The sequence below is a fragment of the Pundamilia nyererei genome, unplaced genomic scaffold (assembly GCF_000239375.1).
Source record: "Pundamilia nyererei isolate P.nyererei 1_Seehausen unplaced genomic scaffold, PunNye1.0 scaffold00012, whole genome shotgun sequence".
Taxonomy (NCBI): domain Eukaryota; kingdom Metazoa; phylum Chordata; class Actinopteri; order Cichliformes; family Cichlidae; genus Pundamilia; species Pundamilia nyererei.
The window spans coordinates 3,816,945-3,843,344 of NW_005187413.1; the positions used below are offsets into that span (position 1 = coordinate 3,816,945).

The 26,400-nt window shown below is 40.5% G+C and overlaps 1 protein-coding gene across 1 annotated transcript in view; it reads left to right on the top strand.

The window, feature by feature from the left end:
- The first annotated feature begins 1,503 nt into the window (after positions 1–1,503).
- sema3fa (sema domain, immunoglobulin domain (Ig), short basic domain, secreted, (semaphorin) 3Fa) overlaps positions 1,504–26,400 on the top strand; it is a 46,099-nt gene continuing 21,202 nt past the window's right edge. Inside the window, exons 1-2 of the mRNA XM_005724526.1 lie at positions 1,504–1,821; positions 3,210–3,363. Coding sequence (XP_005724583.1) covers positions 1,618–1,821; positions 3,210–3,363 — 358 coding nt within the window. The 5' untranslated portion in view covers positions 1,504–1,617. The remainder of the gene's footprint in view (positions 1,822–3,209; positions 3,364–26,400) is intronic.

The window sequence follows — 26,400 nt, forward strand, 5'->3', positions numbered from 1 at the left end:
TTCAGAGGACAGAAAACTCAAAAATCTCACCCAGAGAATCAGTGTAGTTTTTTGAGGGTTTTTTTTTTTTGTGGAACTAAAGGGTACTTTAGTGGCTTTTATGTAAGGAATTACTGCAACATAAAGTTGAGGACAAAGTAACATAATAAATATGCAATTGTCACTGTTTTTTTCACACATTTTACAGAAATATTTTATGATCCTTCATTCGTATTAATAAGTTAACAAACCCATAGCAAATGACAAACCAACCAGCTGTGACTGAATGGGCATTTATACCCTCTATGTTCCTGTACTATTCTACAACTGCTCTGTCAAGCAATTGCAATATCCCCTAACATTGCATGAAACCTAAGCTACTGCATGTAGCATTTATGGAATAATAAGCATGTACACTGGGCATCAGCTGCATTGTGTGTTGACTGAATAAGAAGCAAAATAAGCCGGTGTGATCAGGGTGGGAGATCAAGTGAGATTAAAAGATTTAAGGCTCCATTTGCCCATGAATATCTGATGCCTGTCTGAGGCGAGAGCCAGGGATCCACTGTCAGGTCGCCAAGGTGTTTGGGGAAATCTACCTCATCTGCATCTGGCCATTTTTTAAACAGTTTCTCATGTGAATAACGTGAGCATGCTCTCATCTCAGCTGTTCTGTTTCTTTCTTATCTGCCTGAGTCAAAAAAGCTAGTGAGTGATTCATGGGGCATTCAAAAAGAGGAAGTCCCATTCCATACAACGACACTGCCAGGACAAGACTACTGGACACGCGGGATGTGCAGTACTATAGCTCTAAAGAGCTGTGTAGTAGTTTGGACAGCCCATTCAGACATTATCACGGGTTCCCTGCTTTCAGTGTTAGATTCTATATGTGTTTATTATTATGAAATCAAGTCTTGTGGTGTTGAATTAGAATTATTAAGCTAGTGTGAGAGCTTCAAAGGAACTTTTGTTTTTGTTTTGATCTACCACAAACTTTAACTTAATTTGCCTTGTTGTCACACAGATAAATGCTTACAGATATGAAAACACTGAGTGAACATGAATAAAAAAAATCTCACGGGGTGGTGAACTCAGCATTATTCATGCTCTACTATTAACACTTAAAATTCCAGAAGATTCTGAATATATGGAAAATGTGATATGTTTATTACAGGCAGTGGGAATGCAGATGTTCCCTGATGCAAGTCATTAAAGGTAAAAACTGATTCTTCTGTGAGGCTTACTTATAGTTAGTGGTTGTGACAGTTGTAGCAGAGGGTGCGCGACAACTCTTCTATGCAATGTTGAAAGTAACATGAAAACTCACTAACTTGCAGGCGTCATGCTTTCTTTTGAGTAAGTTTACCTTTGTAGCCACCTGGAGTGTATGAAGGTGCAGAGCAGAGACGTTTTCTCTTCAATTTTGAGCAGGGACGACGCACACGGATGCTAAAGGTAGGTTCCCTCCCCCATGGGTGTGTCCACAGCCGGGAGACCTCAGCTTATCCACCTGCAAAAGCCGCTTCCCAGCACTACACACTTGAGCGTCGCTGCGCACGGTTGAAGATCTTCCCTTCTACGCACCAGGAACAATTCTTTCTTGGTCACCTTCTTGACTGGAAAATACAGATTCTGTTAATGCGATTTAGAGATCACTTCAAGTTAAGGCGGCCGCTTCAAGTTGATTTAAACCCAAGCTTTATTTGGCTCTGGGATAATCGTGTGGGATCTGCGGCGGATACACTGATACTCCTGCCTGCGGACAGAGGAGCTCAAACAATCTGTGGATGGTTTTCAGTGCTGACCAGCTATATCATAATATCCTCTGGACGTCACCATACGGTAGGTCATAATCTAAGTGCTTTTCAGCTACATGACAAGTTAAATTAAGTATTTATTTTCTGACAGATGCGCTCTTAAATCAATAGGAAGCCACATTTAATGGAATCGAGTAATAAGAATGTCTCCGTGTGTGCAAGATAGAATCTGTAATAAATAGAAGATGTATTTGAAATGTCTGTAAAAAAAAATTTCCTTGAATATTAAAAATGTTTCGTGTTTAGCACAAGCTTGCGCATATTTATATTTTGGTGTGGCTCTCCGGCGCGTGTGGGAGGTCGTTTTTAATGAGCGATACTCTGAAATACTGTTTTGAAATATTGCAACAGCCAAGAGCAGCGTGTGTTTAATCGCCAGTGCGAGTTTCTTTTAAAGACCTTAAAAGTTCTGACTTCGTGTGATGTCGTACCTTCAGAGGAAACGTATGTGCAGTTATCAGCGGATTCTTTTTGACCGCTTAAAATCCCCGTTAACGTTATAAATGACACGTGGTTCATGTTCGTGTCCTCATAACTCAAAAGCCAAGTCAGCCTTTATTTTGGTTAACGGTCGGCTTTGGAGTTCTGCCTTCGGGGCTTAATGTGGAACTTGATCTTAAACCCTGACTGACAGTTTGACCTCATGCTCGGATCCGCGTTTACAACATCTGTGGCATGCGCAGACAATTACGGCAAAACACCTTCGCTAAAATTGTTTTTTATTGTTTCCAAATCTGGCGCTTCAGATGGCATTTCTCGTGACTTTTTGCGCTGGCGTTACGCGCATTTGTGCCGCCTGATCCACACGCGGATACCTCTTCAGATTCTTTTATGAGGACATTATCTTCAGCTCTCTTTGTGGCGGATAACAGCATGTTGATGCGCTTTGTGATTTAGTCTGTGAGCACTGCCGGTGCGCGCCAGGCGTGAGGGGGCAGCTCCGTGTACAACGAGTGAAACGAAGCTCTCGCTATAAACTAACAGTTACTGTTTTAAACTCTTAAACGTTTATTTATACGCACGTTTCATTGCACTGTTTCGAAAAGTAAAGATCTGCAGAGAGTGGCTAGGGGCGGGCAGCGGTATTTGCAGCTGGAAGGAGATTCCAGCCCATTCCCTGCTTAATAAAATGAAACGATCAAGTTGCGATTCCACCATATGATAGGCAACCAATTTAAAAAGGAAAAAAAATCTACATTAATTCATATCCAATTTTTTGCCATGTATCTCACTCATTGCTTGCTGTTCTGTGTGGTCTGACTTTAATGAAGGCAAAAGTAGCTGCATAATGCGCCATTGATTGCAAGGAAACAACCAAATTACTTTAGTAACTACGAGTTGGTTACTGTACGAGTTTTGTGAATTGAAAGGGCTTTGCTCATTGTTTGATGGTCATCCCTGTCTGTCCCTCAGCTCCTGGATTCTCCTTTGTCCCTGTTAACAAACAGAGGAACAATGTTGTGGGACAAACTGTGCTGGTTGCTGGCCCTACTAGCTTTATCATCTGGGGGGCTGCCCCCTCCCAGCGAGCCCCTGTCTGCTCCCAGAATTTTCCTGTCCTTCAAAGGTAAGACATTCAAAAATAATGCAGTGTCTGTGACCTAGTTGGTGTAGTTCTCTGTTTCTCTTCAGACATGCAGATTTGATTGCCACTTCGGTCAGCACTCTTTGATTTCGTGGGTTAACTGCTGGCACCGACTGAATTCAGGTCTTGGCAAGCCTGCCGTTTGTCCCTTCAGTGGTTAACACTGAGTTTGATTGTGTGATTGTGTGAGAGAGGCTTGATGAGCGGGATGAGGAGATGCGCTGCTGATTGTCCTGACTATTCAGGGTAAGAGAATATGTCTTCATCCAATCGCCTGGATGCAGTTTGTTCCCTAAACAGGCCTTTTTTGTGACCTCGGCTCTCTTCTGAAATCAAGTCAGATTTAACACTTGGCTGAGCACAAACTCAGGGTACACATCCAGCATGTTATGAATGTTAGCCAGTGCCATATGAGACCCTGTGTGTGTTGATCTGTCCCGTTAAAAGGCCTCAGTGGCAGTGTGTCGAGTGCTTTGTCATTCCATTGTTGGAATAGTCATTGCATCCATAACTGTTCTTGACATGTTATAGTACTTGTCCCTAAAAACACTTTAATAATTCTCAGATGAGGTCAGATCCTGGTCGTTTTATGAGATTACTGCACTTCAAATCTCATCTTTGTATTAGAAATGTGCCTAAATGTGATCATCTAGGAATGCTGAAGGTAAAAAGCAAGTGGGGGGGGGGGGATTTCATTTTTCTGAAAATGAAATCACAGATATCTCAGACGGTAACTTATGTTACATGTCAAGTGTTTTTACAGCACTGGTGTTTGCTTCAATTTCAATTGTGTTACTTGATATTGCAATCTTTATGCTAAGCTGATTTTAAAAAGCTCCAGGGGCTTTTCCGATTCTCCGGTTTTTCTCCTCAGATATTTTGTTTATCTGTTTGTTTTTCTTCATCCCTCGAATCCCATCTACTTCTCTTTGTCTTTAATCAAGCTGGATTTCACACACTAATGGTCGCACATTTACTTGGTAGAAAAGAGTTCATTTATTTTCTACTTCTTTTAATGAGTTCCTTTTTGTTTTTAATTAGTTTTCGAGGTTACTTTATGCCTCACAGGGCAACTTCAGATAACTGAAGACTAGAAATGCACCTAAGCTCTGCATTCCCTAATTGTATTGGTTTTGCACAGTACCGCTGGGAATACTTGTGTAATGTGCTTTTATTAATGTTTTTTTTAACTCGTCAGTGTATCACACTAGCGCTACCATGCAAATTTGTTCACTTTAAATATTCTCCGTAAGATAACATCAAGCTATTTTAACAAGCATCTCAATTTTGGAGTTAAAATAAAACACAGAGATACTAATTTATGCTGCCAAGTGTTCCCAGCTGTTGTTTTTGTACTACAATGCTGAATTTGCTCATTATGACCCAGCTTCACATATTTATCCATAAAGGTTAGACAGTATCGCTTTCTACTGATTATTTGCATTTTGTGAAGCTGGAAGAGAAGATTTTGCTGCGTTTGGCTAAAATCCAAGTTTGTTACAAAAAAACTCCACAATTTGTCTTTGCCTTTCAAATGTTTGCTCCCTATCAAAGCAAAAGACTGTGGGTCATACACATAGCTACACACAGTTGTGCATAATAAATATTACAATAAGATACACATACAACTTTAGTACTGCGTTTTATCCATTTACTTACTTTCCTTCAAACACATTCTACATGCACTTCCACGTATAGTTTATTAACGATGAGATTTAACCGTGTTTAACTGTGTTTTATATTGTTGATTCTCTTGGGACTGCAAAGAAAAAAAGTCCTGCACTATTATTGCTCGACTCTGGGCTTTTTTACTCGGCCTTCTAATTTTTAATTTTGTTTTTTTGTGTTGTTTTGTTTTCTTAACTGTATGGATTGCTTCATAATTTCAGTTTTGCTCTCTCTGTCACATAAAATAAACAAAGGTTTGCCTTGTAAACCACAACTATGAACCTAAGCCGATAAGTCTGACTAAAGCAGCTACTGAGTATGTTAGGGCAGGCTGAGTTATTAACTGTGATAAGGGCCAAGTGTGCAAACAGAGGCTAAGACCAAAGGAATGTCCATTCAAAGCAGAACATCAACCCAGACTTCAAAAGAGCTGACAAACACATGCAGACACACACATAGCATGCATCACTCTGTCAAACAGCACATAAAGTCCCCCTGGATCCTTTACTCTCCTTGTAATTGTAAAAAATGTGAAGTTTTAATACTCCCATCTAAACTCCCATCTACAACAAAAGTCACATTTATGCAGTTATGTACATGCACTCTTTGTCATAAAGACTGAGCAAGAATGGGTTAGATCAGCTGCTGAGAACTCCTATATTTACTTTTAAACAAGGCCTATAATCACGTGCTATTTTAGTGTGCATGGCTCTGAGAGGTTGTGACCCTGCAAACAGAAGCCAGTCACACCCGAGGTTAACTGCCCTCAAACTGTGGGAGAATGGCACCATATTAACAAGTAATAGCTTGTTAGGCTAATCCTCAGGCACATTTGAAAGTATTTAACTTTGTTTTTCTTCAGCCTCTGAACACCTGGGTGCAAGGTTACTTCTGAGAAGAAAGCAGCAGAGAAACAAAGACGAAGCCAGGCCGTCCTGTAATTGGACTAACTCTCGGGGACAGTCCTAATGTGGCTTCAGTCTTTGTACTCTCCCTCCCAAACAGACTTTTTGTCCCATCTAATGAGTCGATGATTGTCACGCCTGAACAAAGACTTCACTATCTGCTCATCTCTCCCAGCAGTTTTCAGAGTGAAGATCAGAAATACTGGCATGTCCCTCATGTCTTTAATCTATGGATAATTGGAATTTTGTTGCTTGTTCTATTTCTGACTACACAAATGGAGTCCTTTCACTGACTCTTGTGACTATAGGTACATTTATATGGTACATGTCAAGAGAAATTTGTCCTACATACTACATGCATCTTTTTGACTCCTGTGTTTCAAGTAAGCATTTTAATAATAACCCTTGCTTCACCGTGAGATAACACATCATTTTCAACAGATTATCAAAGGGACACTAATGAAACCCTTTTCCCCTTGCACCTCTTCCAACCTGCTTGCTTCTTATGTAGTTTTGACACCGGAGACAGAGTTAAGAGCCTCAGCCAAACCTGCCTGCAATCAAGTCTTAGCAATCAATGAGCTGCTGAAAGCTTATCCACAGCTAACCTGCATGCTTGCACATGATCCTTGGCTGCTCAGGCTGGATATTAAGCCTGGGAATATGTTTTTGCCTGATTCATTTCAGTAGATGTTAAAAAAAAAAACACGTGCAACCTTCTTAAATTGTCTTATTCGGTCTCCTTCAATCAAAGGCAAAGAGGTTGCACCAAACCATCATGTTATACTAGCAAATCACCGGGGAGATGGCAAATGCATTCAGCCAGCGAGTTTATAATTCTAAATCTTCTTGCTGTTCAGTTACAAAACTAATGCCTTTAATTAGTTTTCTCATCAGACCACATTGCACATTACATTGGATGTTATTGTATTACATGCAGCATCAACGGAGATGTTAAACATAATTGATCACACAGAGAAGCGTACAGTGTACATTACCACAATACAATCATTAATTTAGCATTGAATAAATAAAGATTATCCCTGATAGTGAGGGGTGCTTATGTTATTGCTTTTCCTAGTGATGAATTATTTTGTGTGTGGAGCTATGTGACTCACCTAAAGGTGGCGGGAGCTGAGAGTGTTGCTCTAAAGGGATAATTCAATTGATCTGAATGTGAAAGTTTTGCACAGAATCTTTAGTTCAGTGTGCTGCTCCAGGGTGACTCACCTGGTTTGTTGTTTCACTCTTTCAGATAGTTTTAAGTATTCGCATCCTTTCCATTTCTTCATTATTTTTATTTGAAGCAAACTGGAGTTAGAAAAGTTTTACATTTTCCTTCTACATTTTTTTTCGCCCAATATCACGAATAAGTAAAAATTTAGAATTAAATCATTTGTATTTTTAAAGATAAGTGAGAATATTAGGCAAAATTGAAATTGCGAAACATTTTTGTCAAACAACTGATGTTTGTTTTTAAGACAGCTTGTAGTAGAAGAAGAAGAAGTAGTTTTTGGCAAACATATACACTTTTTGTCCCAACTAAAGTTCACATTTGCGCTGCTCTAACCGTATACAGCGTTATCAAATTCAAACCCTGTGTGCGACTCTGCCTTCCGGCTGTGCATGTTTGCTTCTTTCCCAGCACAATGTCACTGGTACCTGAGGTTAACACATTTAGCACAACCCTTCACTTCCCCAGCCGACATGATAGCAAATTCTGTGTGAAGATAGAGGTTGGAGGGTTCAGGGCTTTTTTTATATATATATATAAATGTCCCAAATTCATATTACTATTTAATTAGCTGAACTATTTCAATATACTCCACTCACTGTATGCATCCATGCAAGACTGCACCTGTTGGCAGTTTGTAGACATAATCTGGTTTTTCCTAGTATCTCCATTACAGAATGCAATGGTATCAAAAACGTTTCCAGAATGTAATATGTGCTGACTGTGGCACGCAAGCCCTCAGCAATTATTACTACACTTTGCTACTTTCTCTCAAGAGACGATGTTTGTGGAGGAGGGGAGGGATGTGCATCCCAGCAACCTCTGCTCTGCAGGATACATTCTGTCAAACTATGATTATTCAGGAGAGAAAAACAGAAGGCGACAGCTCCGGTGCTAAATATAGTGTCCTTCCTGTCTGTTTCTTTCTCTTTTTATCTTCCTCTCCTCCTCTGCCTCGTCATCCTCCTCCTCTGCCTTTACTCTACACTCACACCCTCTCTCTACTTGCCTGTTGATGAGACTGGCAGTGTGAGCAGCGGGAGGAGATCACCCCATGTGCAACCCACAGCAGGAGCATGTCGTTTTAGCACGTGCAAAATGCAAAAAAAGGGGCAGCTGTTTTGCCCAGACTTTACTTAAGAAGAAGCTACAACGGTGAGCTAGCAAGTGAATGTGTAAGTGGGGAGTGGGTGGACATCTGAAGGCTAAAGAAGGTTTCACGTACCAGCTCAACTAACATGCAGTAAGTGCTGAAGCTTGAAAGGAAATTATATGTGTGCATTATGTAGCCCTTTTATAGTAATTTTCACTCTGTAAATTACTGGCTCCCCACTCTTTAATGATGCCACAGAGACTAATACACACACACACACATCATTGCTCTCAATGAAAGGCACCACATTGAAAACATTTTCCCTCAATTTAAATACTTTTTCTGAGCTGGCATGCAGAACCCCCTGTCCCCCTGTGGTGATAAAAATGCTCAACATTCAAATGAAACTGTAATCACCCTGCTATTTATGATTCCTACTTTTAGGCATTTTAATCATAGTTTTAATTATTTGTAGAGGGGAGGAGCAGATGTGATCATCTAGCTCCATCAGGATAAGCTTTTAGAGCAGATGCGACTAAAAATGAACATGCAGGGCATGACATATCTTTATGTCATTTCAGAGTTGAAACTTTTTGAGTTACCGACATGAGTTTTGCTATAGGTGCAGACAATGCCCTCCCTAACTATAAATTCACATATTTTAACCTCAATTTGGGTCTAACTATTTTCACTCCCTACGTCTGGGTTTTGTTTACTTTTTCCTCCCCTTCACCTTGCACTGACAGCTTTATGACGATGAAAATTTGTGCTTTGATAAATGTATGTTTTTGTGTGCATGTGCAAAGTTTTCTCTCCCTAAAACTGGTGACCCACAAAGTACACGTTAGACTATATTATAGTTAGAACTACATTGTAGGAGAGAGGCCTCGAGTTTAGGATTTTTCTTAACACTGTTGGCATTTTCATTGTTTTTTTTAAAAAAGAATCGCTTTGTTTGACCAATAAAAACAATGAAGTTTTATGACAGCCTTATGAAAGGTTTCTACATATAATATGAACATGCATATATTATATTAGATAGAACGGTTAGTGTCTGTGTGCCGCAGCTGATTGGTGCAAAATTGATACCATGATGAATTCAAGTTGCCCAAATTTTAGTCATTCCACTGGACAATATTGACCTTGACTCATTTAAATTGCAAAACTGGTATCATCATACTATGAATCATAATCATTAGCTTTTGCACAATATCACTTTTGTACACATTCAACCTTTAAGCTTCGTGTTTGGGATGCTCCACGGCTGATGTACTTAACTTGTTCGGCATGCACGGGATGCATTAACAGCTGTTACAGTTTCGTGAGTTGTGTAAAGGGGGCAACACTCAGCAGGGACAGAAAGACAGTCACACTATGATGGATGCACCTCCATGTGAAGGATGTGTAGGGGAGTGATAGAAAGTCTGAACATGTGTACATCCTGGTGTTTGTGTTTCAGGTCCCTGCTTTCTTTCTTTCTTTCTTTCTTTCTTTCTTTCTTTCTTTCTTTCTTTCTTTCTTTCTTTCTTTCTTTCTTTCTTTTTTAATCGAAAAGTGGCAGACAAGATAAAAATAGATGTCAGACATATGCTTTTTTACTCCTTCATGTTAGAGAGACATATTGAAGAAAATTAGTTATTGTAGTCTTTGTAAGGGATAGTTCAATAATAAGCCGGTAATTTTTGAGGTGTGATTTTAATCCTTATTAAAGGCAGATTATTTAGCAGGCTGTGATGAACCTCACCACCCGCAGAACAGGCGGGACGGCGAGGGAGCGGAAGAGTGCTTAAAGATGGAGTTACAGAGGATGCTGCGGTTTTCTTAAGATTCAGAGTGACAGGGAGGAATGGGAGAGTCTTCTAATATTCATTTTAAGTCCATGCGGTTATGTCTGCATTGTTTGTTTGTGTGTGCATGTGTGTGTGTGTGCATATGTGTGTGTGGGTGCTCACATGCTTGCAGAGCTTCCTCTGTAAAGAGCTGCTATCTATGACACTGCTTTGGTTTGGTTGCCATAGCAGCATCTACCTGTCACTCCTCACAAACTGAATCGGGTTCAAATGATTCTCTCTACAGAGATGAGGTGGGATGCAATCACAGCTTTGTGCTTATTTCCCCAGATGTTTGCTGTCTCGTCTACTCTCAGGCAACCCTGAGGTAAAGCAGCAGCATCCAGTCTCCAAGGCTCAGTTAAGACAAATGAGACAATACATTTGTTAAAACAATAGACTTTGATGAGGTTGTGGTGTGATCTTCTGAAAAAATAGAGAATTGGGGAACGAATAAATTAAGGATTTAGTTCTGTGCAGAGGCTCCACCGGGACTAGACTTGGTCTCCAGATGTGACTGAGGTGTGGGAGTCTTCACGGGTTCACAACTCAGACTGAAATTAAGGAGACAGGGGGTCAAGGGCACCTTTCTACTTGTTTATCTTAGACAGCTATCATTCATTTTTATTTGTCTGTCAGTGTTTGGATCTAGTTACCGCAGTGCCAGTGACCTCATTCCTATGGTGCCCATTTTGAAAATATTAGATGGTATACTTTTCAGGGTACATACATTACTGTCTTATATGGCTTTAAATGTATGTGTCTGTGTTACTAAATAAACTACCTTGAATAGCAACGTAATGTTGCTTCACTTTTACTTTGGAAGGCTTTCAAACATTTAATATCCATCCATTCATTTTCTCTCGCTTATCCAATTCAGGGTTGTGGTGGGGGTGGAGCCTATTCCAGCTGTCACAAAGCAAGGGGCGGGGTACAGCTTGGATAGGTCAACAGTCTGCTGCAGGGCTAACTGAGAAAGACAAGCATTCACTTTCACATTCACACCTAATTCAGAATCACAAATTAACCTAGCATGCATGTGTTTGGGCTGTGGGAGGTTGATAGAGTGCCCAGAGGGAACCCAAACAGGCCCTGGGACAAAATGCAAACTCCACACAGAAAGACCTGAGTGACTATAGATCTGATAAATAGCTTTTTCCAGTACAAATAATACATAAATTAAGCCTTTCAGATGTGAGTGAAATTTCCCCAAACTTATTATCATGTGAATTAGAAATTAGCAACTTTAATGTATCCCAAGTAAAAATACTAAACTTTTGCTAAAAGAAGCGTTCCAAGTGCAAGGATTTGTTGTTGTTTTAGCTTTTATCAATAGTATCGGTTATGGCTGAAACAGTAATATTTATAATCAGAACATATTTTCTCCAAAATCACTATCCAGTGTTTTGTTTGAGACATGTACATTTATCTGCATAGTACATTCTGCAGGCAACATTTATAATCGGATTGATTGTACTGCTTGTCTAGTGTTCAAACCATTGCATCTTACAGAAAGGATTGATCTAGTTGGATTAGAACACATACAATCTTGGAGTCTTCATCCTTTTGGGGGGCTTTTCCTGTCAGCCTGGTCCTATCTGCAATAACAGGTCTGTTTGAGAGTGACTTTGCATTAGAAGCGATGATGTGTAGAAGAGTTATCAGTGGTATCATGTGTCTAAGAGGATTTTCTGCAGCTGCATCACTCTAGTATTATCTGAATCTGACTTGAACTGTGATAGGCTCAGTTCCCGTGATATGTTCAACTTTAATGAAATCCAGTTAAAAAAGAAAAAACTTTAAAACTTCATTTAAAGTATATAACAGATATCAGTATGCATAGCACAGCACTGTAGTCACATACACAAGATAGTGACAAATAAAAGTTGAAAAATCAAAATGTATAAAGCACATAATAACGACTGTAAATGCTATAAAAGCCTTTTGAACTTGCCTTGTTCCAACTCAGATATCTAGGAGGACATACAGAAAGACAGAGAATGCCAGATAAGGGTTGAGAGAGAAATGAGGATTGTTGGGAAGACAGGCTGAGAGGAGGAAAAGGTGAAGGGAGCAACAGAGCTGATTCAGAGAAGGCTCTAAGAGTGTTAATGGACTACAGGGCATCAGTGTCAGGTTTGCTATCTCAGCCCGAGCAGAGTGGATAAATGGAAGGATTTGAGAATGAAAAGGAGGAGAGGAGCGTGGGTGCGCAAAAGGCATACTCGGGTCGAATTTTGCGTCTGCTTCCCATTAGTTGTATGTGAGTGTTGGATAAGATGGTTTACTTCAGCTTGTGCCTTCATGGACAGCCTCCACAGGTCAGTCCTGTGCCAATGGCCTGGCTGTAACCTTGTGCTGCGAAGCCTAATGTTGGAATCCATAAAAACTGCTGTGTGTTTATTCACATGCACATATTGTCATACAGATTGGCTTAGGAGTGCTCTAAGAAATTTGGACTAAAGCCCCAAGTGTGTCACACATGTCTTCACCAGCAACACAAAATGTTTTGAAAGCAAAGTACAAACTTGTACAAATATTTCACAACCATTACACATTGCCAAGTTGGTTTTATGGGAAATGCTTGCTTTCCTAAGTGATGGGCCAAAGCTGACTTTAGGCAGAAAGCCGAATAACATCAAATACCTGTAATCGTATGATTTTTTTTTCTTTTGCAGGTGTGGGAGATGTAGTCTGTTAAAGTCTCTGAGTATACACACTGGATAACTACCAAGTAGCTGTCTATGTGATTGTGGCAGAAATGAGGCCTATGGTTGAGTCTGACCATGAGTCTGTGGGAGGCTGCAGCAGTCTCACTATTGGATTAAAAAAGGAGGAGGAGAACATTCCTCCTCCTCCTGCCTCCTGTCAGAGTTGTGTTTCATCATTTAGTTACTAACCTCTCCCTTCATATGCTCTACATACATTCTCTCTGCATGATGCATAACTGGTGAAAACCGAGCCTCTGTCAGATGCTAACATCATTACCGAACCCACCTTCAAAGTTTGAGATGTAAATGCTCAGTAAATAGCAAAGCTTTCCTTGTCAGATTGATTTCGCTTGAATCGGATTTGTATTTCCTACGTTCCATTAGCTGCTTTGGCTTCAGGCAAGGAATGACCGAGTTTCAAGGTCAGAGCTTTGAGTGAGATCACGCTTGTGTGGCCGAGAACCCCCCTGAACCCATTTAGTCCTGGAAGAGCAACAGAGAGGAACTGGGCACAATAGGAAGGGCAGAATGGGGTAGAACATGAGTTTTCCAAGCTGTGTTTTCTGGGTTTATACACTGATGTGCTTCCTGATAATGTGCCGATTGTGGATGGGAGGATATGGCCTCTCATCCGTAATCATTGTAGCGTTTGCATTGACGCGATGCCAAGATTTTTCTCCATGCCTGGCCTATTTACGCCCCTTTTCCTCCAGCTTTGTTACTCAGCCCTGTTCTCAGGAACCTTCTCTAGGTGTCCTTAATGGTATGTTGGCAGTGTTGTCCATGGTGTATGCGCCATATGTGTGTGCCTGTGTTACTGCATACATATGTATGAATGAGAAATGGGAGTAAAGGCCTCCTATGTTGCTGTTGTTATTGTTGTTGTTGGTGTCGACGCCTCACTCATCCCCGTGAATGGACTGCTTGGTCTCAATAGAAGAGGGGCGTTCATGTGGGTTGGGTCCATCATTCATTTACTTCATTCATGTCCCCAGGGAGGCAGAGGGGGAGTGGCATACATTGGCATGGCATTAACGCTCAAAGCATCTCTGTCTGTCCTTTGCCTCCCTCAGCTCACTCTCCCTCTGCCTCTCATCATTCTCGTCTCTCACTTTTTCTCCTCTTGGCACAAATGGCAAAACAGTCATTACTCAAAGCTTGGCTATGATCCTGGGCTTTCATGTTCTGTAGGATTTCATGTTAGATGGATTGATGCTCCTCTGGATCTTGTGCTTCACCACACTACAATGATGGAAGACCACAGACAGCCTTTCAGGAACCTTAGAAGAGGCAGCACCTCTTGGCACAAACACAGAGGCACAAACTATTTTCCATGGCTGACAGATTTAGTTTTAATGCGGTCAGTTCAGCTGAGAATCAGACAGAGGAAACAAAAAGTATGATCTCCAATCCAAATGACGCTTCGTTCAAGTGTTATCGTATTTAGAAAGCATGAGATGCTTCGAATTCATTCGCCTGTGGCTCTGATTACACGAGTGCCATTAACAAACAGGATTGGTGCACAGTGTGAAATTTACCATTTCACTACCGTGGCGAGATTACACCGTCCTATTAAACCTTCTGTTCATGAGTATTCACAAATCATTGCAAGACATTATGAGCAAATTAGACCCTAAAAGCAACAGGATCCTTGTTTGCTTTTCAACATTTTTTGCATGGTTTGGTTTTTAACTGAATTATGTTTATTTTTGCAGTGAAAACTAAATGGTAAATAGATACTGGTGCTTATATAGTGCTTTTCTGCTCAATTTAAGCTCTCAAAATGATTTGTTACTACAAGCCTCATGCACACACATGTGCTTTTTTTCACTACCTTCAATTTTTTTAACCTAACATTCACAGACTTACTGAATCCAGAGTTGCCCATGATGAATCCACGTCTTGCCCACAGATACTTTGACATACAAGTTGAAGGATCTAACCACCGACCTTTTGATTAGTAGACGATCCCAAGTCACAACTGCCCCAAAACTACTGCTGTATGTGTAGTCAAGCTGATAGTCAAAATGTAGCACATGGGAGCAGCAGATCCCTGGGTTGAAAACTTGCTGTCTTGCTCTTTTCCTCAGCGCCTGTCCTTATGAAATAAAGGCTCAAATACCCCACAAAATTACAATGCTTCAGTTCCACAGAGAAGCCCAGCATTTTTACAAACACACAGGGTTGTCCAACAGGAAGTTAAGCCTAGTGGGTATTGTGGACAGCAAAATGAAATTTCTGTGTAGTAGACAAGATATAAATAATACAGTATGGAGTGCATGAGAAGTGTAATTTTTCCCTTAGGATGATAGCTTCCTCATGCTCCAGTGCTTCAAGGATTTTAAGTGTTAAGATTGCCTAATATAACCTGAGTGAGTTATTTTTTTTTATCTGAAAGTGATAATGTCTGTAAAGGTTATCTCAACGCTAAAGGTAATTGGAAAGGTCATTGGGGGAAAAAGCACTAAGAATATTTCCTCAGTTATGAAAACACATAAATTGTTAAGATAAGAAACTAGCTGCGGGGATTATGTATTGCCTCGCCTACCAAATATGAGATAAACTGCGCAGCATACACTTATTGTATCGCAGTAGTCTCTTGACAGCCTATTTTCAGATTCAGTTTAAATATCTTTGTTGCAAAATATTTTTCTATTGCAGGACCCAGTTGCATGACAATCAAAAGACTATCCCTCAGCTCTTCCAGCTCTATCATGTGTGAGTGCTGCGGATGATTCACTAGTTCTTCAGATGATCATAACCAGACTGCTGGAAAAGCTACAAGAGAAAATATGGCAAGCTGCAAACAAACAAATCTCAGGCACAAAAAAAAAGAAAGAAACTTGTCTGCCGTTCAGATCTGATGAATGAAAAAATGATAACGAAGACAGGAGATGGGAGTGCGAGTGGGTGAGAGGGGCCACTCATAAAGGAAAAAAGTCTCTCTCCATTCCTGATGTAGAATAGTCTGTGTTTGGGTTCCTTATCAGTGCAGAGCGGATGGCTAAGCACTGATTTATGACAAGGTATGACAGTGCAAGATAAGAGCATTTTTAGCCTCTATGTGTCTGTGCAATCATTGGCCTCTTTCAGCACCCCATGCAAGGAGGGATGGAGGGTGACTGTGACCAGCATTTCCCACTGTCACGCAAGGCGCCTCCTTCCAACTGATAAGCGCCCTACCTTCCTCTCATTCTGTGATGCTCTTCGTGTTTCTCTATCTGTCGTCATCGTTCTCCTATCAAAACGTGCTTCCAGCTAATACTTTCTTTTGTTAAACATGATGGATGTAAAAGTGCAGACAGCAGTATGTATGCTGCGACATATGAGCCTAAACCCAAATAGCTACGAACCACTGAATTTTAAAGCACAATGTAATGTGCTGGTGGAGGCTTAACTGTGTCATGACTGCTTAACTGCTGAAAAGGTCATTTCAACATTTCTTATCTACCTCCACTGCATACTAAATCTCACAGAGCAGAACTGCCAACAATAACATACCAGAAAATTCTTCACCATTTTCTGATCCGTTGCATCCACAGTTTTGTTCCACATGGTGTATGTAATTGATAAAGCTTGCAATTTGAACACAGGCCAATCTCACTTGCCCATTTCATGCCTGGAGTGCAGTAATTGCTGCACGGCATTGACACGAAGGTCTTATGTGACAGGCCTTGATGTGGGCTGTGTAGGGCAGACAAGTTATCTTGTATCTGTTTTTTCTATGATTTTATCCATCTGTTCTCCATTCCTCACTTTGAACTCTGCCAATTTTGATACCTCTGCCTCCTATATCTGCGAAAAATCTCACCATTCAGTATCACAGTTTCACTTGGGAAACTTCGAATGAATTTGAACCTAACCATAGCTATTCACACATTGTTTGAGCTCTGTTCTTAAACAGACACCCACTGAATGCTGACCCTCGTGGTCATGGGTGGGAAAAAAAGGCCACAAGGGTCACAAGGTAGGATGTCCCAGCTGTCTATCAAACATAAAAGCTGCCAAATTACCAAGCACTGGTGTTTAAAAATTTCAGAGTGTGTGCGCCAGTCCGCAAGAGAAGCAGAAAGGATCGTGAATTACACAGACAGACAGTAATCTATAGGTCTGTCAGCCTGTCACTCAGCCTGACCTTGGATAGCTTTACTTTAATTGCAGGGTGGTATGAGAGAGTGGGGCCCACCTTCAGCAGACAATTCACTTTATCCATTAAAGATATAATGGCTGCCAACGTGTTTCGTCTTGAAAGACATTTTCTGCTTTTAAAGCGCATGTTTAACCTGCTGGAATGTAAATGATCATTTTTAGCCTGTAATTATTTTCTGCAAGGCCCCTTCATTTTTAAATAATCCAGGTCTTTCACTTCAGAGCTTAATATTTCTGTAGTCACATGTGGAAGTTGATATTGCTTGTAAGAAAAAGGTAACACTAAAGCTCATGGCATTGAAATTCACTGTTTGTCTGTGAGAATATAGTTCCACCTGTAGTCCCTGCTGCAACCGTGATGTATTTTTGCACTTTAAAGTTAGGATTAGCTCTCCTGCCACTGTGTCATTTTGTTGTCTTTGCAGAGACCCTTTGTAAACCACAGATGCAAAACAAGCATGCATTAATAGATCTCAAAGATATCCCGAAACCGAGTTATTTCTAAAGCTTCTTGGCTCTACGTTTCTTTCAGTTACCCCTCCCCCCTTTCTGCTCCTACTCTCCTCTCCCCAACTCCCACATTCTTACTATAGCCCATGTCCATCATACAGGCGCTAAGAAAATATGAATACCCCTGACTGATGGTCATCATCTCCCACTTTGTTTTCCCCACTCATCTCCTCCTATTTATGCCAGATAGACTGACAGACAGCAAGTAGACAGTTAACATGGATGCTCTTTCACTCACAGCACCCAGTCAGCTAATTCTCACCAGTTGGCCTTCCCTACTTTCTTTTCTTCCCGCAGCTCTCACCAAACTTTCCCGCTGATCTCATTCAATGTCAGAATCAAACCCCCGTGTGCACGCATGTGTTTGTGTTGATGTGAGCCTGCATTGAATCTCTCTAATGCTTGCAAATGTACTAAAATCCAAAAAGGGTTAGTGTTTAAAGGGTGACGAACAAAAGATGATTGATGAAAAGAGGCAGTGGGATGCTAGACTCAGTGATAACTGCTGTTGTCTGCAGACAGAATATAAGTTTGTCTGAAGTGTCAGTCCTTGCATAAAAGCCACAAAACATAAAAGAATCACAGAAGTGAAGGCTGCTGGACTTGGTAGGCACACAACACAGAATCAGACGCACAGAGATATAGTTGCTGCCTCATTTTGGTCTTTTTCTCAGGGGGATTTAGTTATAGGAGATATTTGGTGTAAGCAGCTTAAATCAAAGAAATGAAACGCTTTAAAACAACATCAGGCATTAGTGGGGCTCAACTACTCTCGCCTCGGCCATAAGAAGAAGCATAATATTGTTTCTGGGCTGCTCCTGAGTAAAAGAAGCTCGGGTATTACCTATAAAAACTTTTCAGGGAATATATGTGTATGTTTGAGTATATGTTCACCTTTCAAGAGAATCTTTGCAGGTTAATTAACTTTTTTTTTAGCCAATTTTGTTGTTTCAGTACTTGTACTTGGAGGCAGAGTTTTGTTTTTGTTGGTTTTCTTCCTCTGAATGTAATTATCTTTACAGTCATCTTGTGGGATCAATGCCATTGATCTGCTGGTTGACCAGTGCACAGTCTGGCCTTTAATGGAGTGGATTACTGGAGGAATGTTATATTTGATTCGTCTGGGAAAGATCATCTCTTGAGGGAGTGTTTTGAAAAATCTTGACCTTCATGGAAGTTTCAGTCAATAATTGCTCGTAGTGGCAGCCCATAAATATTTATATTTATGGGAATATTTTTGTAATATATCTCAATGTAAACAAATGATCATTTATCAGTGTACTCCAATTCCAAACGAGACATGAATGTCAACAGCAGCTAATATCTGGTGAAATAACTATTAGAGAAAAATTCAGGAAGATCCCCAGATGTCACTGGTACTCATCCTCTTGGGGATGTGTGGAAATTTCTAGAAAATTCAATGAATATTTCATCCAAAGTTGAGATATTTCATACTGATATTGACTGGCCAATAGAATACCATTGTCATACCCAATGCTATTCTGCTACTGTCAAATAAATGGTGTCAGTAGTCTGTCAAGAATGTGACAGTGCAACAGATGGTGCGGGAAACATTTACAATGATATTTCCTTTAATTGGACCCTTTAAGCTGGCTTCAAAAGGACACTAAGGTCTTATGAGCTTCCATGCCTGCTTCTGCCCTTGCACCAACGCGTAACTCCACAGTTTCTGAGAACAAAGCCTGTCAGACAGCTGAGGAGGTCCAAACTACAGCAGCCCATCGGACGACCACACCACACCGCTCAACAACCAGCCGCATGATTGTCGAGAATTATCTGGTTGTCTTTTGCCTGTCATGCAGCATTAGTGCACAAGGCTGAACTGGGGATGTGTGGTGACACGTACCTGGTCGGGGGTAACCCCGCTATTGTGTAGCTGTGACGTGGGGTCAAGTGGATGTATGCAGCAGCAGGGTATGTGGCATAATGTCAACTGAGCTGACTCAGATGGGCTTCTGGCACTTCCACATCAGTGGGTTGTAGAATGATCATTTCAGAGATTTTGGTGGCCTTGAAGCTTGGCCTGTCTGATCATTGGGGTGTAATGGCAGTGTTATGTTAATATTACAAAGTTTTACTGATCATCTTATTTTACACAATCAAATATCATAGTTGGTGAGTAGCAATAAAAATACATTTTATGTTCTTTTTTTTTGTTGTTTTTTAATAAAAATGTTAAAACTTGTTCAAAAGGCCTAATGTTATTAGACATGCCACTTGAGAACCCTCTTTATACATCTAATTTAAATGGGTGAAGAACAAGAGTGACAGCAGGAGCAAAATACATCTTCACTGAACACATTTCCCGAATTTCTCTACCTTTTCCACCTGCAGCATGCTGGGTGCCAAAGAAAAGAGAAAAAGATTCGGCAGAAAAAAGGCATTTGTTATCTCAGTGGGCTGGTATGCAGACAGAGGCTAGTGGATACTAGCAGGATCAGACAAGCCAAAGAATATGAGAGGTGTTTGAGGAAGCTTGTTGATAAATGAAAATGGCGTTAAGCAGGTATGATTTAATGTAAATAGGGGTGGTATAGCTGCTATAATATATTTACTAGAGCTGTATGCATATATCTTTAAAGAATTCCCACATTGTTCTGGGTGGTGGGCAAGGCTGATGGAAATGTTCAGTGTGAAGAAATCGTTGCTGGATAGCAACGTGATAAATGATCTTGAGATATTTGTTTACATGTCGCTCCTCTCTGGGAAATGATTTGGTTTCATTTTGTAAATTAAAGGAATAATTCAAAAGTAATTTTCTCAAAAATATGAATTTAAAAGTTCATTCGTTTTGATCCCAGCTGATATAAATTGTTACATTGTTTATTGGCTTATCTGGACATGAATTAAGAGTTTTTCCAATTGGACAATACTACAATGCTTGATTAATGCACAAAACCCTTTTTATCAGATTTGTAATGATATTTGTGGTGTCACAAAAGACCGTCAGTTCAGAACCTCAAATAAGCAGTGGTTTCCTGTGACCTCCAAATCTGTCTGGCCACCTTCCTCTGTGGACGGTGTGGTTTTTAAACAATGCAACACTGTTTTCTCCATTCCCCCTGAGAGACAAGAGTCCCGATTTCTACAGCCGCTAGATATTTTTGTCACTTACATTAAACCTTTAGGAGGATTTGCTGAAAAAACTTGTGCCTGCACCTTCCCACATATGGCTGCCTGTGGAGTGAACTGGATTTCCAGAAGAGAAGAAGAATAAAGTTTCCAGTTTCTGTCCAAGATATTAGAGTTGGACTACATCATACCACGTGACCAGCTCATCTGATGAGGCTGACCACCACCCAAGGGATTGTTCACCAATACACTGTTTGTTTAAGCCATAGTTTCTTAGATGCAAAATAAATAAATAAAGGAAATGCTAAAATGAGTCTCCATAAACAAAAACGTAAACACAAACTTTACCTGGGCAATGAAGGAATACACTGATCTGTTGACCTTATGTTGCCACAACAGGTGTGATGTGTCCAAACCCGCAGGAGGGTCTTGCACTTTGACGCTGGTAGTGAATCTTTTGGTCCTTTGAGTTGTGAGTTAGGGCCTCCATGGATCATTCTTGTTCAGGTGCATCTCGTGGTCAATAAAATTGGGATCTAGGGAGCTTGGAGGCCTGTCTGCCATAAAGGAGTGTGTTTATTTTGCATCAGTGTTTACGTGGGTGGTACCTACCAAGAAGTAGACCCCACATGAATGCCAGGACCCAAAGGTTCCCATCAGAACATTGCATGCAAGATGATTAATGTTAATCACTTCTAAGCTCTTCACTTAGCCGTCAGTGTTTTTGTTGTTGTGGCTGATCTCTGTGTATTTGTGCTGTTTGTATATTGTTGATGAAGATCATACTTGCTCATTACTTTGTTGACTTTTAAGTCTCTCTTCCATCTCTTGTTTTTTAACTAACCTGGCAGCGGAGGTCCTAATCAGTGTTTGTGTGTAGCTGGGCAGACAATCAGGGTGTTTTCGTCCTCACTCCAACTCATGATTAGAATTGAAGAGCCTCTGTGTGCCTTTGTGAGCTTTGTTTTTGGCCCTCAAGCAGCTCTAGAGGAGTCTCAGCCTCTCTGCCTTGGCTGTACAGAGGAGCTTTCATAGAGTTTGACTCAGAGTTTCTATGGCTCTCTCCTGCCTGCTTTGATAAATGGAAGTTCTTAGGTTCGCTGTCAGCCTCCTCTACCCTCGGGACTCCTCCTTCCATTCTCACTCCTCTACCGTAACATTTGCTGTTGTGGGTGAAAAATCACCATAGGGAATAGAGTAGATTCTCAGTGCTTGACTGAGAGTGGAACACCCGGAGAAGGTAGAGGTGGCAGTTGTCCCCAGTAGACCCTGAGTCAACACTTGCTGCTAATGGTCTCTCTAAATTTACCTTCTAATTACCCTCCTCTTATTGCCCCCAGCTAACAGCATACTGGCAATAACCTTGCAACACAAGGAAGCCAAAAGACATGATGGAAATTACACTTTGTTCAGTTCTGGCTAAAGTCAGCAGGAAGGGAACCGCTCCACTGACAACTTGGCTTGAGAAAGATGCAAATTTTCCTAATCAAATCAAGAATCAGGAAAAAACTATAAATAGGAATCAGAAGATTCATTTGAGAGATCTTTATACATCTGGCTCTGTGTTAGTGCAGCTGACAAAGAGGGAGAGTATTTATTCTAAGTGCCAGGCCAAAGGTCAGCCGGGGAGAGGAGGATTTTTCGCTCATTCACACCCGCTCTGTCTCATTATTCGGCCCTCTCCATAATCCTTCTAAACTAGGTTGTCACCACTGACCACTGCCGCCATCCTGACCAGCCCGCTGCAAGCGATGGCACAGCTACAACAACAAACAGCTTTATCACAGCATAAACACCATCCCAGCCATACGTGTACACAAACATTCGTGCATACAGCAGCCAGCCACAAGAGCGCACAATGCTATGGCATAAAACCGAAACCAAAGTAAGGAACAACCAGTTATTTTCTTTAAAATCTAGAGATTAGCGTTATAGAGGAAGAGAGTCAACAAAACTGTGCCCTCCCCCATTCAGACTTTTCAATATCCCACCTCTCACCGGTCCCATCCTCTTTAAGCACCCCACCCAAACATCATCATGACCACCCAGCTCTGCTGAACGTAAGGAGGCCACTGTGAGCTTTCACCACAGACCCCTCATGTCCTTTAACCTTTCACCCTCAACTCTGCTGAGGACAGCTGTCTGTGGCACTGTGTACAGAGAGAAAAGCCAGCGTTCTGGACCGGGAACCGCCTCAAGCGTTTGTATTGGTTATTTAAATATGTTTCAATCAAACTCTTACACTGTGTTTTTAAAAAGCCTGAAGTTATTTTTGCTTTTCTTTAAAAAAGAAAATCAACAGTAATAACTGATTGATGTTTGCTGTTCTGTCTGAGGGTTCAAAAGCCATAAGGCAAGTCAATCCTCTTCAGTCTCTGGATGTAGTTGCTCTTGTTTCTGATCACGTCATATAGATACCATATAATGCAACTTTAACAAAGGTCAGGTTTGTGGACCAGATACAGAGAAACTGCATGACCTTTGCTGTCAGCTGAACCAGGGATCTTCTTCTCCCATGTGCTTTAATTAACCTTTTCTGTCATCTGTAACAGCAGAAATAGATTTGTTATAATCTCTCATTTCCACTCAGGAAGTGAACTTAAATCAATCTTTCCCTGCCTTCGATTTGTGCAGTGGGAGACAGGTGTCTCTGATTTGATGTGAGGATCAGAGAGCTCTACCTCTTTCTCTGTGAGCACACACACACACACACTCGCGCGCGCACACACACACTAATACCGTGTATCAGTAGCAGACAAGCATGAAGAGCATCTGAGTGACAGCATCCGGAAGCTCTAAGATAAGATGTAATCTGGTGCCAATTATTTCTCCTTGACAGGCGCAGGTAAGCAGCAATCAGCTCCAGTGACATGTGTTGTGAGTCAATAGACCTTACCCCAAAGGGTGGTGAGAGGCTGATTATGAGGTTCTGAACTGAGGCAAACACGAAAGACAAACACCAAGTCGGGTTGAGCTGATAAGCATTCCCACCGCTGTTCAGATGCTCTTTTATCCCCAATGACCTCTCCATTCTGTGCAAACACACAAAGATACACTGGCCCCAGACATTCAGTATTCACTTGAGAGATGCACTGAATGAAAGAAAGTCCTAGACTGCATGCGTCTTCAAGCAGATTAAAGTCTTCGAACCTAAATGGCAAGTGTGTCAGTGTTTTCCGAAGTAACTCTGCTAATCCACAGCTCATTTTTATTTATTTTAGAACTAGAAATTTTCTTTAAAGGTAAGCTTGCTCAAAAAACAATGACACTTCTTTTATCATATCTGTATGTCACACGGGCAGCAGATGAGTTTAGCTAGTGAAACGGCCTGAATTCCAGTATGTTTGTTATGTGGCTATAAGCGCACAAATAAACATGCTGTCGTTGTTTGTTTAATTTGTGCTCAAACAGCAACACAGAATTTTTTTTGTTTTACTTTAAGTTGTTTGCTGTAATTTGATGTTGAGTATGTACAGTGTATTCCTCCTTTTAAAACCACTTTTTGTTTATACGGCGATAAGGTAAAGTGAGTATATGTGGACATTTAGTGGTTCATCGTGTTGTCAGCTTGTCCTAAATGTGGCATCTCTTGGATGCCTTGTGGGAATTTCCTCAGATTTAGCATAAACATCCACTTGGACTCAAAGATGAAGAAATCAGAATTTGGTGGTCAAAGGTCGGTATGACTTCATAGTATGTGTTTGGCTTGTGCTAAATTTACACAAATCTAAAAAGATTAATAAAAGAAAGAAATGATGGCTTGTTGCATCCGATGTTCAAAGGTCATGTCTTAACAAAATTTTAACTGGCTAGTTGGGATGTGCAACCACACCACACTAATTCTAGTGGAACATTTGACAGTCACAGACAAGCTAGTTTCCTTGCTTGTAGTCATTATGCTTAATTACTATCACCATACTTAACAAATGCTTACCAATGAAGTTGATCATCCTATTGGGACTCTAAACAGGTAAAAGTGAAAGAGTATTTTCAGTAATCTTGCACAACTTGGATTGTCGATATGGTTACAGAAAAGCAAGTTCAGCTGTTCATAGGGTATTAATTACAGTGCTAGTCAAGGGAGTTTTACAGACAGTCTTATATATAAAGTTACTTTTAGGGACACATCCTTGCATGCTTGGCTGCAGACAAGCTGCAACAAGGTAGAACCACACCTTTACTTTTGGAGAATGTGAACATAAGTAAATTTGGAAATTTCGACCACATGCCGGGAATGCCTGGGCAGGTATGCGGGATTTTCTGTTGCCTGCTCCCTCGTACTAAGTGCAGATTGATTGTGAGGAAGGGGCTTAAGCTGAAAGAGGCATTAAAGAAGCAGTAGTGGTGTCTGTGTGGTACGTGTTTTATTATCTATTTATAGATACAAAACAGGGGTCATTTATGTCCTTTTGAGGACCCTGACTAGGGTTGATCCAGGAACAACACACCATGGTACAAATACTGGCCTATAAAAATATAAAGTATATAAAAGCCTATATATCTTAGCTTCAAAGCAGAGCAGAGGGATCACATAGGTGACTAACTAAAGGATCAGTTGACTAGTCTGTGTTATTCACATTTCTGCAGAGTCGATTGAGTTTTGTTCAACAAACTGAAGGCAATTAGAGAAAGGTCATAGAGAAAGAAAAAGACAATGTTCTGCCTGCCTGACTGTCTGGTAATTATTACAAAGACCTTGCTGGGAAGCTGGGTGATATACACGAGGTTCTGTGGTCTTTAAAAAAAAATGCAGGACCTGGTGCACTATCATTGCACTTGTGCCCTATCATTGCTGAATGTACCAGCTGGTGGTAAATTCAGCCATTTAATTCCATGTTAAATGCCTGTTTTTGGTTGTTTTTGGAGCGTTTTTCTTTGCTTCAAACGACCATTTAGTCTGAGCTCCTTAACAGACAGGAATGCTTTTTGAGAAGATGAATTTGTGCTGACAATGGAGTGTATGTGTGGTTCGAGGTGGACTGTTACCATACTTCACCACTAATCTCACCACACCTCAGGCATTATTTCAAGGTAAATGTGTTATAGCGTGTCTCACCTTGCAGGGATGTAATGTTTCTTCTTTGTCAAAGCTTGCCACGTCATTTGCACCGACTAAACTGTCAGGATGAGAAGAGCCAGTATACTTTAGAAATCTCACGTCGTATTTTGATTTGAGCTGAGTTCATTCACAAGCTCAAAAGAGAGAAACAAAATAAACACGACGACGTTAAACTGATCTACTGAACTTGCCATTTTCTATAAATCACAAAAGGTGATCACGTATTGCTTTGAACATAATTCTCAAATTTTCAAGTCAAACAGATCATGGAGTTTTACTAACGGAGTTCAGATGGTGCGGTATCTTGAACCCACTTTGTGTGCTGTCCTAATTGTTGTTAAGAGTTTTAAAGTGATGTCATATACTTTACCCCATTGCTCAGCACAATAACTGAGATATGGCAGAATTTAAAAAAGAGAATACTGTCATTTAAGAGTGTTTTAGGCCTGCGAGTTTTAACTTTGTGCAATATAGATATCTTATATCTGATTTCCAAGAGTTTATAATAATAATAATACATTTTATTTAAGGGCGCCTTTCTAAAACACAAGGTCACCTTACAAAGAGAAAAAGACATCAATGAAGCAGTAGATTAAAATAGATTCTAATAAATTAAAATACAGAAACCAGCAAAATACAACCACAAACAACAAATTAAAAAACAGAACAAAAACATTATTTGACAGCAAGTAAAATCTGTATTAATTTAGTTAATTTATACAAAAGAAGTGATTTCATCCACCATTTCAATCTTTGTTCTATTTTAGC